Source organism: Rousettus aegyptiacus, unplaced genomic scaffold (assembly GCF_014176215.1).
Source record: "Rousettus aegyptiacus isolate mRouAeg1 unplaced genomic scaffold, mRouAeg1.p scaffold_m13_p_1, whole genome shotgun sequence".
Lineage (NCBI taxonomy): Eukaryota > Metazoa > Chordata > Mammalia > Chiroptera > Pteropodidae > Rousettus > Rousettus aegyptiacus.
Window position 1 is genome coordinate 176,908,708 of NW_023416284.1, and position 14,182 is coordinate 176,922,889.

At 42.7% G+C, this 14,182-nt stretch overlaps 1 protein-coding gene across 3 annotated transcripts in view; it reads right to left on the minus strand.

Annotated features, from left to right (window-relative positions):
• CNKSR3 (CNKSR family member 3) overlaps nucleotides 1–14,182 on the minus strand; it is a 77,077-nt gene that overhangs the window by 18,695 nt on the left and 44,200 nt on the right. For all 3 annotated transcript variants that reach the window (XM_016156321.2, XM_036222899.1, XM_016156319.2), the window contains exons 3-6: nucleotides 8,102–8,304; nucleotides 7,476–7,563; nucleotides 2,662–2,703; nucleotides 9–128 (exon numbers count right to left, since the gene is read on the minus strand). In XM_016156321.2, coding sequence (XP_016011807.1) covers nucleotides 9–128; nucleotides 2,662–2,703; nucleotides 7,476–7,563; nucleotides 8,102–8,280 — 429 coding nt within the window. In that variant the 5' untranslated portion in view covers nucleotides 8,281–8,304. The remainder of the gene's footprint in view (nucleotides 1–8; nucleotides 129–2,661; nucleotides 2,704–7,475; nucleotides 7,564–8,101; nucleotides 8,305–14,182) is intronic.

Here is a 14,182-nt window from a genome sequence, read left to right on the forward strand (position 1 = left end):
ATTCTTACCAGGCCTTCCCCAGGTTTAATGTTTGGTAAGTGAACTTCCTCCAGACACGCACACTGGCTCATAACAGGGTCCGTGGTAGAGCGAATTGTTTTGTCACAGATGCCATTTAAAACCTTGACCTAGAGGTGGAGAGGCACAAAGTTCAATCATTAACTACGTTTATCTTGAGCTGGATGTTACAGAAATGCACTTCAGCTATAATCTTCGGCTCTGGTCAGAAATCATTTTGATAATGCTGCTCAATTAACACATGACATTTGGACTCTGTGTTTGCAATTGTGGGAATGATGCCATTATTTACGTTTTTTGTTTAAAAGGTGCAGCTTTTACATTATTTTGTTTACAACCTCTGAAGAGCGCAGACCAGGCAGAAATCTCCTTTCGACAGTTAAGAGAATCATCGATTCACAGCCATTTGTATTTTTTCAGTGATCATTCATATTTTTTGCCTATCAAATATTGACTGGGTTTTAAAAAGTGTGTCTTTTTTTTTTGGCTGCTACCGATTTTGCTAATAGATTTTACTTTATAAAGCAGTTTAAGTTTATAGAAACCTTTCTGTTTATCGAGCGAAAGGTGCAGAGTTCCTATATACTTCTTCTCCCACCCAAAACACAGTTCCCAACAGTTACTGGATTAGAATACAGTTAATAGTAACTTGATGTTATGAACATCTTGCATTAGTGTAGTACATTTGTCACAACTGATAAACCGAGCTTGAGAGATTATTATGTTTACATTAGGGGTCTCTTTTGTGGTGTACAATTCTACGGGTTTTGACAAATGCATCACGTCGTGTATCCACCGTTACGATAACGTGCAGAATAATTTTGCTCCTTAAAAATCCCATGCCCTGCTCATTCATCTGTGTCCCCCTCCCCCACCATGAATCTCAGCAATCACTGGCATTTTTTAGTCTCTATGGCTTTGCCTTTTCCGGGATGCCATATATAGTTAGAATTATGTTGTACGTAGCCTTTTCAGACTGGCTTCTTTCACTTAGTAATGTGCATTTAAGTTTCTTCCATACTTTTTCATGGCTTGTTACCTCCTTTCTTTTTAATATTGAATAACATGCCATTGTCTGGATGTACAACAGTTTATTTATCCACCTACCTACACCCGGACATTTTGGCTGCTCCCAAGTTTTGGCAATTATAAATAAAGCTGCTGTAAAGTCCTGTGCAAAGTTTTGTGGATGTAGGTTTTCAATTCACTTAGGTAAATACCTAGAAGTGCAATTGCTGGGTCATAGGGTAAGAGCATGTTTAGTTTTGTAAGAAACCGCCACACTTGTCTTCCAAAGTGTCTATACCATTTTGCATTCCAACCAGGAATGAATGAGAGGTCCTACTGCTCCATATCCTTCATCAGCACTTGGCGTGGTCATGTTTTTAGTTATTCTAATAGGGTGTAAGTGGCATCCTGTTATTTTAATCTACAGTTTCCTAATGAAACACAAGGTTGGACATCTTTTCAGATACTTATTTTCCAGCTGTATACCTTGGTGAGGTGTCTGTTCAGATCTTTTGCCCACTTTTTAACTGGGTTGTTGTGGTCTTATTATTGAGTTTTAAGGGTTCCTTGTATATTTTGTTTACAAGTCCTTTATCTGATAAGTGTTTTGGTGTGTGCTTATCTTTTCCTTCTAACAGTGCATGGAGCAGTTTTTAATTCGCATAAAGTCTACTTTCTCCATTTTTCTTTTACGGCTCATGCTCGTAGTCCTGTATCTATAAAAACTCATGGCCCAACTTAAGGTCGCTTAGCATTTCTCCTGTTTTCTTCTAAGAGTTTTATAGTTTTGTGTTTTGAATTTAGGTCAACGGACGCGTTAGTGACGGGGATGCCCGCGGTCTCTGAACGCCAAACATCGACGAAGTAGACTTTTAGAGACAATGCGAAGATCTGTACTCAGTGGTCTCCAGGTAGACATCACGGTGGTGACGCATGATGCTTTCCCCAATCGGGTTCATCTAACCTTTCGAAATTAAACCACCAAAGAAATCAGGAAATTCCAAAGAGCGACTTTTTTTTGAAGGGGGAGAATCCAAGAAGTGACACTTTTCACATTCCTCCAATTTGTTTAGCCTCCCTATTTGTGGAAAAGTATATTTATAGCAATTTCGTCGCTAAATTCCTCAACATCAGTAGGAGGAAGGCCTTATCGAAAGAGCACAGGCTGGCTTATGTCAAAAGGAGGAAGTGATGCTGAATAGCTACAAAGCGCTCTTTAAACAGGCACAGTACGTCCCCCCCGCCCCCATCACAGAGTTTTTGCCAAGAATTTTTTTTTTAGTATTCAAAATGGTCCTAAAGCGAAATTTGCAGATCAGTTTAGCCCTGCTTAACAGGCTAGCTATCAACTTAAGTATAACTGTACCCTGATAAAATGTTCGGAGGAAAAAAAAAAAAGCAAGAGAGACCCCGATATATCCAATTTCAACACAGGCTTTCACAGTAGTTGGCCTTGCTGTTAAATAACTTTTATTCTTCCTTTTCCATCTAAATTAATAGTCCCATATCCTAAAAGCCAATATTTCAAAGTAATTAGCCTGACGTAATTAACCACAGTGCATTTACTTTAATTAATGTGATTGCTACTGTTTTTCGTAAAGGAATTTTACAGTAACTCTTAGAACGTATACTTACTACAGTTAGAACTTTATCTTCCATTTCTGCTACAAGGCAATCCTAAAGAAGAGAAGAAAAAAAAAAAAAAGGAAAACTAAATACAAGAGCTAAAAACTTTCAGAAACTGTTGGCTTAGCTGTCTAGATATTTCCCAGAACCCAAGATGGTGCCTGACACGTCTCCCCAACCCCACAGACGAGCAGAGATGGACGAGAGACCTGGATGGAGAGGGAGGGCAGAGTGGGCATGGAACTGCCATCTGACACCTCCCGAGGCTTCCCTCGATCCTGACCCAAGGAGTTTATCACCCCGGAAACCCATCTGATGGATGATTTAACCTATAGACCTACAAAAATCATCGAGCTGAAATCCAGACAGTGCAGAGAGCAGAATGCCAGAGGTCAAAGCTTAGGAAACCTGACAGTGGCTCCCAAACGTGGCCGCGGGCTCAGCGAGCACGGGGCCAACGAGCCAGGCGTCTTGGACTCTGGGCCCGCCTATAAGAATAGCTTTGAAATAAGGGCCTGAATAAGCTCAGCCACAAAAGTTTATTTTAAGCACCGCTGAGATTAACTCAAGATATTTCAGTCCTTCATAGACGGAAAAAAAAAAGTTCCACAAAACATTCATTTAACACACTGCCAAAAAAGTGGTCTTGAGGTATGCTATTATGACATTAAATAAAGGGCTGGAATGCCAAGCGTTATTTACTCAGCTTAGGAACAAAAGACTCAGAACTGTATGAACCTGGTTAGCTGATTATAGGAATCACCATTGTCCTGTCTAGAAGTGGCCAGAGTGAAACTGCCAGTTTGAAACTCTCACGGTTGAACTTCTAGAACTTGCCCGCAGCAGAGAAGTTGAATCTACATGGCAGAGTAAGTACGTGCAGAAGGACAAGAGGGACAGACTACGCTCTGAGTTTATTCAGCACCATTAAGTGTAATCCCTAACTGGAACAGACTAGGGAAAACACCAATTAGTTTATGTACGTGAAAGGTATTAGTCAACTCTGTTGTAATTGTCGGAAAGAATTTCACTTCGATCAGAAAGTCATTTTAGGTTATCAGGGAGGTGAGAATAGCAACCAATTTCTACCCTATGTGATTTTATCATCAGATTTTCAGGGTCTTCTTAAAATTTTTAAAAAGTTGCCTCTACTACATAAAAATGTGACAAATAATTATAAGCTCTCAGAGCTCCCAAAATTTACACTGACTCTCAGGGGGGGAAAGGCAGCTGAGAGAGAAAATGTTTTAAAGAAAAAAATTTAGAAATGATTTTTACATGCGTGAGTCTGCTACAAATCGGAAGTACGGGATCAACTTTTATAAAATATGAGTCATTACAGCTCAAAAATATGGTCTTCTTTCTCCAACTTGGGCATGACACTAAACCATCGACTACCATGATGGCTCCTACCTTATTAACACCACCTGAAGGACAGAATTATTAAATAAATGTTGACTTTAGGAAAACAGAACACTTAAGTGGTCCTATGCTAGAAATAAAACTGATAATGTGTTTATGATCTTTCACTACAAATCCCCATCCATTGTCACTGTGAGAACCACCCACACACAGGGAGCTCCTGTCCACACCCCGGGGCCCGAGGTTCCAGGTGGATGTGTGAACTCCTGGTCCCTGATACTTGATTCTTTGACGGATCCAAGAGGCCACCAAGAAGATGCGTTCCTCGTTGTGGTGACAGAGCCACTGATGAGAGAAACTCCCCTGCCTCCCCGAAAGGTTCACGTCGGTGTGTGAAAGGGCTCACTTTTTACCTCCCTGCCACCTTGAACATGGGTCCCCACACCCAGTCCCCCTGGGAGGAAGCAGCTGCAGGCGTGACTTCATGCTGTCTGGCATGAAAGCCACAGGATGGAAAAAAAAAAAAAAAGAGTATTACAAGCAAGTCACCTGCTCATGAGCCCGACTGTGGGGCTGAGCTTTGTCACCTGATCGGCAGACTCGGGCCAGTCTACCTGGCAGCGACCCAGGTATCAAGGCAAGGTTTTTATATTTCTTAGTATAGGCTACTATTTCTTAAGTAGGCACAGGGCTTTATATGTATCTCATTTAATCCTCTTAATATTATTTTTTAAGTTTATATTATTTCCTTATTTTTAAGTTTACATGAGTGCATACATATAGTGATGCCCAGGCTTTTTGTAAATGAAAAAATTTAAGGAATGCAGTCAACATTAATATGATGGATAAGTGGAGGGCCAGGGGAAGAAGGGTGCAATTGGGGGGATTGTTTTATGAACTATATAGACGTCTAACTAATGTACTATATATTTGAAACTAATTTAAATAAATACATTTTTTAAAAATCATTTTTTTTTGGCTTGGCTCCCATGTTCCCCCCCCCCAACACACTTCTCTCCCTGCTGAGATAAACTCAATTTTTCTTCCAAATTGCCCACTATACTTATATATTCCTTTCTGTATAGTTTTGTTTATTTATTTTTTTGGATGTATGTGTATATTAAAAATATATATTTAAAAAAAATTTTTTTTGGTCATTTGTCTTCATATTACACTTTTTCTTCCTTTTTTCTTTCTCAACAATAACTTATAGAAATCCCACCAAATCATCTGGGAAGGTAAGTGTTAGTATTTCCATTTTACAGATAAGAAAAATTGAGGCTCGTAACTTTTCAGTGACTCATCCAAGGTCCCAGAGCTACTTAACGGTAGAGGTAGGATTTGAACCTATGACCTCTGAAGCACAGGCTCAGTAAACAGCAAAGGGAAAACCAAAAAGAAACAAAAAAAGAAACAATACCCATTGTACCCCTTAAATCTGGGTTAAATTTCTCCTAAGAGACAAATTCTCCTCAGCTTATTTGTCAAAAGCATTACCTCATTCATTTCAACAGACACCTAAAAATCACCACTAACCACGTGCCAGGCTTCGTGAGGCCTCGACAAGCAGGGGCAAGCGTGCAGAGGGGGCACAGTGGACGCCCTCCTGCTGACGACGTGACCGGATCCAGATCTCCCCGTCCCGGGGGAGATGTTGTATCATCATTCATAACAATCAACACCTCTATGAATACCAGGAAAACTCCACCTGAGACAATGCTGTGAGCCATTCTGCCCAGACAAGCACTGAGTCACAGCGGTCAGGTCACTCAGATCCCCGCTTCTCAATGGGTCACTCCGGCCGCAGATCTGAAACCGGCTTCCACTCTCAAGGGGTCCTGCACCTTAGCTCCTTAACACGCCTCTAACTTTCACTTGATACACATTTTGCTTATCTATCTTCTTCATTTTCTCTCTCCCCCAAGTTCCATGAAGTCAGGGATTTTTTTTTTTTTAGCTGCTATTTACTGGTATCCTCACTGCCTAGGAGAGTGGCAGACACATACTAAGTGCTAAATAAATATTTGTGTAAGGAACACTCCAGATACCTACGGAGCCAGCATCGACCTGCTTCGGCAAAGCAGACGCACCTTGTGAACACAGATACTACCGGCTCTGCCTTTGACTCCATCACTTGCTCCTCCTCTCCCTACACTACACGCAGCCGGGGCAGCCGCAATCAGTCACATGGCCAAGGACCCTCGAAATAAAACAGAAGCACCTAATGAGCAAAACCTTCCCATCTGCTAATGGCAACGTTTAACTCTAACCCTTACACCGTCATTTCAATCGATCCCAAGTAAATTTTTGTAAGACATCAAAATAGGAGGCAGACTATAGTGGGAAGAGGGATGCAGAGAAGAAAAAGAAAGCTCAAGGTCTTGGAAAAATAAATGCCTTCCACCACAAGTGCCAGGGATTGGTGGCTATAGGATTAATGTGTCAGGACTGGTATCAGACTCTTTTAGGTCAAAATAGTTTTACACATCATAAAAAAAAGAGCGGAAACTCAGAGCCACTTTAGTGGCTCTGAGCTCCTTTCTAGGAACTTGGCCTCGGAAGCGCGGGAAGTCCCGTGTCCCTGAGGTTCGACGGCTGCTCCTCGGGACTGGACCTGAAACGGCTGCCGCACGCGAGGCCACACTTCACTCCGCGTGCTCCGGGCACACGCAGAAATCGCACGGCCTTCCAGAACCACAGCTACGACATGGCCGAGTCAGGACTGAGGGAAAGACTTTCTGTACTTGTTGCCAAATCAGCAGTGGAAACAAGTATTGGGGTCGCAGAATTTTAGAACCAAGCGGGCATGACGTTTCACAGCCTCGGTTCGATTCAAAAATATTTCACAGGTGTTTCCTAGGTGCCAGGTAATATGTTAAGTGATCTTAATTGCTGATGGTCTTATATGAAATTTTTTAAAAGTTCGGGTCACAGAAACTAGTTATGTTACAGACTAATATCAGTTTTCCTGGCCCTTACTAAGATACTTGGGTCTGGCCAATGAGCTGTGAATGAGATTGGCAGGTGTCATTTCCAAACCAGAAACCTTTGTCAGTGTGAAAACCTCCAGGTTTCTTGGTGCCTCTGACATGGGGCAATGAGATACTAATTTTTCTGTCAGCTTCTGTCCTAAACAAACATTACAATGAAATTTAGTTACTCCAGAATTTCTATTGAAAAAGTTAAGTGTGCCAATATTTTAAGAGAAAATACAGGACAATTAGCTCAATTATTTCAAAACAAAAGAAGATAATCTTTGAGGTGACGGCCGTTGGTCATTTTTCAGAAGCCAACTGCGCAATGCAGCTAATTTAAAGCCTTTCTTCTCCTCCCCAATTCTGATGTGAGGAAAAAACGGAGAGAAAAAATGGCGCTTCCTCCCTGCATGTAAATCCTCTGAAGAAGAGGAAAAAGGGAAAAGGGAGGGAAAAAAGTTTAGGAAGCGACAATGATACACGCACCTTCTGGACTGTGGTGGTCAGGTCCAAGCAAAGTTGGATGATTTTGTTCTTCGTTACGGAGAAATCGGTGATCCCTGTAAAGGGAGCCCTAGAAAGCAACAAAATTCTCTTTTAAAAAAAGTGTGAGGGGGTGGGGGAGGGGCAGCCACCAGGACAAGCATAGCCACAGGACAGGATCAGTTCAAGTATTTGTTATATAACCATTTCCTCTAACACACACACACCCCAGAAATCTAAATGAGACAGAGGAAGTGCTAGATAAAAAAAAAAAACAAAGAAATCGAAATAAAAATATCAAATAAATGAGTCAAGAGACTTAACAAGCCTTCAGAAGCCAACTGACAACCGTCGTAAAACCAAATAATCATTAATGTTTAACCTCAGTAAAAACTCAGCGCTAGCGCAGTTTCGCTCTTCTCTCCGACGAGGTTCATCTGTTCCTGCTAGTCACTTTTCGGTCATTTCCAGAGAGACCCTACAATCTACCAATGATCCAGAGTTCCTGGAGAGGCCCAGGGGGAGGGGCAAGGCAGGGACAACGGTTCATCTTCCCAAGACGAAGTACTGGCCTGTGTGCATCCCGGGCCCCCTCCCTGGACAGGACAAAGGAGCACATGGCAACCCACCGGTCCAGCCAAGACAGCAAGGCCTTGGCAGCGCCTATGAGCTCCACCACGGAAGTCAGGAACTCGTTGGGCGGCTTGCGGGACGCGTTCCCGTCGTACGCCGGGCTTTTCCGCCGGCTGCCGATGTAATTCTGCAAGTTGTGGGAAGATGCCCGCAGCTTCAGAACCAAGTTCTTCATGTTATCGGTTTCAAGGCCGTAATTCTGTGGGAAACACAACCAAAGGGAAAAATTCAAAACAATCAACGATGTCCGAACTCTCACAATGACTTCAAAGCCCACGGCGTAACTGGAATAACTCCTACAATGGCCACGAAACCCTTCGTGATTTACCCACAGTGCTCACCTCACCTCAGGGACTTTGTTCTCGCCAGCGCCTCGTCCCCAAAAGCTCCTCCCACAAACATTGGTGTGGAAAGCTCCTTCTTACCACTTACAACCTGATTAGCCCGAAGTCCCCTTTTTTCTTCAAGGTTTCCAGCACCATCTAGAGCAGAGTTTCTCAACTGACAGGGCACTTTTCACTGAAAGCCGAACGATCCTTTGTTTGGGTCGTGAGGGGTGGATGCCCACACGTGGCAAGACATTCATCTGGCCTCTACCTACTAGAGAGCAGGAGCTGTGACAACCAAAAATATCTCCAGACATTGCAAACACCTCCTCGGGTCACTCTCCGGCCCGTCACCTACCTGTCACCTCTCTGAACCACCCTGTTTGCTGCCGTCTTCCTCACCGAGGTGCAAGGCCTGTGAGGGCGGGAAGCCATGCACGCTGTCACTGCTGTATCTCAGCACAGCGGACAATAAAATAAGCGTTTGAAAAGATGAATTTCCACAGGATGAGACCCTCTCACGGGCACGGAACGAAACGTCCATTCGTCTGGAATGTGATTTCCATCTCGGGAGCTTCTAAACTGTGTTCTTTTTGAACAGTGTTCAACTAACTTGGGTGCTTTGAAAAAATAATAATAATTTCATGTGACAATGTTGCCTAGACTCCCTTTCAGATAAAGAAAAAAGCCCCAGGAAACAACACATAAATCTGAGATGACTTTGGAGGGAGGTGGGAGATGAATTTCTGTATTATCATCCATTTTATCATTTTAGCAAGTGAAGTTATTTCTGGGGCGTATTAAAATACTGCGTTAACAGCATCCCAAGGCAAGAATGTGATCCTGTTTAGAACCTGGGAATAATGAAATGGACAACATGACTGAACACGTCCTCCATGCCGGGAATCAAGCTACGTGCTAGATAAGAACTAGCTCACGTGAACAGCCCATGAAAGTCGAAATACTGACTCGTTTTACAGGTGAAAACACTGAGGCACAGAGACATTAAACTCTGCGGAGTTACACAGCTCGTCAGTGGCAGGGGTAGGATTCTAGTCCAGGCGATCTGCATTGAGGGCTCAGGCTTTCGATCGCAGTGTTGAATGTCCCCCCTTCTCTACCCTCTGCCCAAGGAAAGGCAAAGCGGTAAGACAGAAAGCAGGATGGGCGCTGCAGGAGAAAAAAAGGAAAGTGGCCAGTGATCCCAGACCTGGCTCAAGTCAGCAGGACGGTTAACTGTCCCAAACCCTATCCTGACCTGCTCCATCCCCTCTGAAGTGCGAGAAGCGTCTTGCAGCTGGCTTTGGCCATGCAGAGCTCACTCTTCTGAGAGGCCAGTAGGCCCGCTTTGGGTCTGAGCACTGCTTTCGTCCCCAGCCTGCCCCTCAGTCCTTCGTCTGGAATGTCCCCATCTCTAACGTCCCAGAACGGGTGAGTCACATCTCAAAATCGAGACACATAAAGCCTAAATACACCGGGGAGTTTATGACAACTATTTTTTTGGAGAGAAGGGGCAAGGTCAACAATGGCAGATAATAACAATAACAAGACTTTAACCTTCATGAGAACAATTCTAACTTTAACAGATTTTATTCGAAGTTTACATTTATATTGCTTCCCAGTATAATAAAAGAATCTTTTTTTAAAAGATGTAGGTAGAAATATTTTAGGGAGTTAAGTAAGTATAAATATAAAAACTTCCAGATTCATTAACTGAAAACTATCTTCTGTAAGCTTAAAAAAAAAAAAAAACCTGCGAATCTCATAAAAATGAGTATTCTATATGTAATGTTCCATCTAAACCTTATATTTATTTTTCATTCTTTTCTCACAGTCGTTTTCTGGAGACAAAAATATGACATTGTCCTTCAGCAGAGAAGACAAAAATAAAAAGATGGATTTTCGTTGTGGCTTCTTTCAATTCAGAGAATCGAGGAGTCACAAATGAATGGGTAAAGGGCCACATGACACAGCTTGTTCTTCAGGACCCGTGCATATGATTAAAGAGAGCTGTCCCCTCATTCAGGCAATTCCTCGGCCTGCCAACTTATATCAAAGAGTTCTGAACTAAAAGCAGGAAAGTCAGCTTTCTAGAGAGGCAACGTCACCATAAATTACTCGGAACTCATTACCATCCCCCACTTACTTCTTGAACTCGAAGAGGATTAAATGCACGTTAATGTCACAAGGACTTTTAAACCTCAATCTTCTACAAACCTACCACTTTTAATATTAAAATAAAGGGGGAGTGTAGCTTCTTATTAACTGGTTCTTTTCATTTCCACTCAATGTGCTCTGATTCTTTTTAATTTCCCTCCAAAACAAATCATAGGACTGGAAGGATGAATAGATATAGTTTAATAAAGGATAACTTTTAAAAGAAGCAAGGAGCAAAGAAGGAAAATTCCTTCCCCTTCCATCCCATTCCACAATATCAAGAGAACAAGAAACTGATTATATTAGCTCAAAAGAACCTCCACAGCAGAAACATAATCAGGAAAGGATTATTGACTTAAGTGCCCTACAATGAAAGACAGAAAATGAATAATTTCTGAGGCCAGATTTGATTATTTGCACTAATCTTTTCCCTAAAACCTGCATCCTTCAGAAATTGCTTTAGGATAAGATATCAAGAAAATACAAACTAGGTAGGAAATGAAACGAGTCTCCAAAATTCTACACGCATACAGAAAACTTTCCACCGAGATCTCACTTCATTAGAAGTCAGCCATCGGGGGTCATTTCCTGGTCTGGTAGAGAAACAGCAGACAAGATGGGAGAAGAGGAAACACCCAGATTCTCACTCTTCTGGTGCCTTAAATAATTCACATTTTCCCTGAGGACAAATCTTACACAACGTCTACCTGCTCTTCCCAGTCCCACTAGCTCTGTTCATGACCTCAGACGTGTAATTAAGGAACGTCAGAGACATCCAATCAAAACCATCTTATTGACTGGGGTCAATTAAGTCACAACCTAAGCAATATATTTCTCAGTGTTCCTAAAGGCATTTAATAAGCTTGGAAGCAAGATCAAGCTACAGACAAATTGCTAGCAAAGATTACTCCTCCTGCATAATTTCTCCCCGTAAAAAAAAAAAAAAAAAAGAAAAGAAAAGGACAGTTTTTAATGACTACTCTTAGGGGTGCAGAGGCACCGTGGGCAGGTAGATACATTACAGGTTTTTCACTTAATTACCCATGTAGGTGGCACCGCTCAATAGGTGTACTGATTGCAACTTTGTTCCCTTCCTTAGCCTACTTCAGCCTTAAAAACACATCTCTCTCTGTCTTGGTCTTTAGGTAACTAGGGTCTGGTGGATTTAGCAAGGGAAATAAGTTACAGTTATACTTTATTACTCTCTCCCCTTCTAGATCGATGCTATTCCATGGAACTTTCTACAGTGACGAACATGTTCTCTATCTGCACTGTCCAAATGTCGTGGCCAGTAGCCACAGTAGCTATAGAGTGCTGGAAAAGTAGCTACTGTGACTGAGGAACTGATTTTTTTTTTTCATTTTAGTTCATTTTAATTTAAATCGTTACACGTGGCTGATAGCTCTCCTGCTGGAAAGACCTACTACTCTAGAGTCTGCCCTGGCTGCCCTCTGCCCCAGAGATAGAGGGAGAAAAACTGGGCTCTGAATTCATTCCTGGGAAGTGGTGCTGGTTCTGCCCATAACACAAGGCACTCTCCTCTTGGCCAGCCAAGAACAGCGTTCACACGAGGCGATTTCTCTCCTTGCTCTCTACCCATGGCCAGCGATTTATATGGTCTGTCTGTTCACTGGTTTTGGAATCTTAACCAATACCTGTTCCCTATTTTAGGTTCCTAACCAGTCCATCATTCCATCTGATCTTTTTCTTTCCAAAACTTTCCAGTGGTTTTGTTTTTTTCCTACCCGCCCCCGCCCCCACCCCTGTCCTTTTTTCTAATTCTATTCATTTCCTGTCCATCATAAAATCAACATCCACTAAACTAAGTTTACATAAAAATCCCTTTTATGACACCAGGGCTAACTGTGACTGCACATTAACTGCCCAGGGGATGGATCGTTCAAGGCAAAAAATTGCCACACACACACACATACACACACACACAATCACCAATTTATATATACGAAGATCTATATGGTATAAACGAATTAACCAGATAGTATATAACTAATATACGCATCACAATATGAACATGTGAAAAGGAGATTACATCAAAGACTAAAAGATACTTTATTAAAACTCTCTCAAACGCTCCCCAAGCAGGAAAGGCACATCCACCGGAGAACCCTCCTGTGACCCTCCTGTCAGATGCATTCACTGGCAACCGACGGCACAGAGCACGTCCAGAACGAGTCTGAGGTCAAAACTTTGTCTACAAAGGAAATGAGAAGGAAATCGTAGGAGATAAAACACAGCTTTAGGTTCTGGCGCTTGTCCAGCTTTGTTCATTTTAGTCTAATATTTTAAGAGGTGGGGAAGGGGAGAGGCAAAGGGAGCAGCTGTAATGTTGATTATCCCGCGTGCTGTACACAACGCGCCTCTTCTCCACCATTCCTCCCCACCTCTCCTACCGTGGGGTTCGAAGTGATTTACCTGTCCTCGGCGTCCTCGCAAGGTTGAAAGAGGCGATTCTAATGAGCAGAAAAGACTGAAAAGCACTGTTCCCAGAAAGCATAATAAAAGTAAACTCATACATTTTCACTGTATTAAAAAAACACACACATGTTCTAATAATAAACAGGACTTTTAGACATCTGGGCAGCACAAAACACTTCCATGATGGCCCATCCAGGGGAATGTTACTGTACAGATGAGGAAAACAGACACCGTCTCCCCGGAGGTCAGAGTGAGAGGCGTGTAGCAGAGCCAGCATCGGAACGCAGAAAGCCCGCCTCCCCAGCCGACGCTCACACCGCTTGGCCACGGCATCTCCCTGGCGGCTGTCAACCGCAAATAATTCCCCCGCTACGTTCCTAAACAAGAGCGGCGCATCTCGGAGCAGAAGACAAGGCTCTGTCCATTTTAAGCGGAAGAACATGCACAATGCAGCAAGTGCCGTATAATCAACGGAACGCAGCCCAGCGACGGCAAAATAATCAGGAGTGCATTCCTCCCCGCCATTCTCAGTGACGAGCCTACGGACCCGGCTCATGCGCATGGCATTGCTAACCCAGCCTGAATGCTGCCCAGTCCGTCCAAATCCTGACAGTTCAGGAAACTGTATATTTAGCACGGTACCATGACGGACAGGCATGGAGCCCACCCTCTGCCAGCCGGGTCATAAACACAATGCCCTTACAAGTATGTTTAGCCCACACCTGAAAAAGCTACCCCCACAGCCACAGGTGCAATACGCGAGTCAGAACTTGGCAGGAGGTGACTCAGTCATGGTCAAGCCAAAGGTCAGTCATCTGTGAAATGGCACCAAGTTCACATTTTTTCCCATCTAGTTATCGTTTCATAGGCTGATTATTTCAAGTACAAGAATCAGCGATTTAAATATCACAAATACCAGTGAAACGTAAATATGCTTTCTATAGTAACAAAAAATGGACATAAAAAGCAGAACCCATTTGCCATTTCAACTTAGAGGATATTTCATTTGGGAGTATCTCCACCCTTTTATTCTTTATAAAAGATAAAAAAATAAGACTAATACAGACTTTTTCCATAAGAGACAAACTTTCACAGTAAAGGACAAGCTTGTAAGCATTTTAGGCTTTGGGGAACCACACAGTCCCAGTAAGAACTACT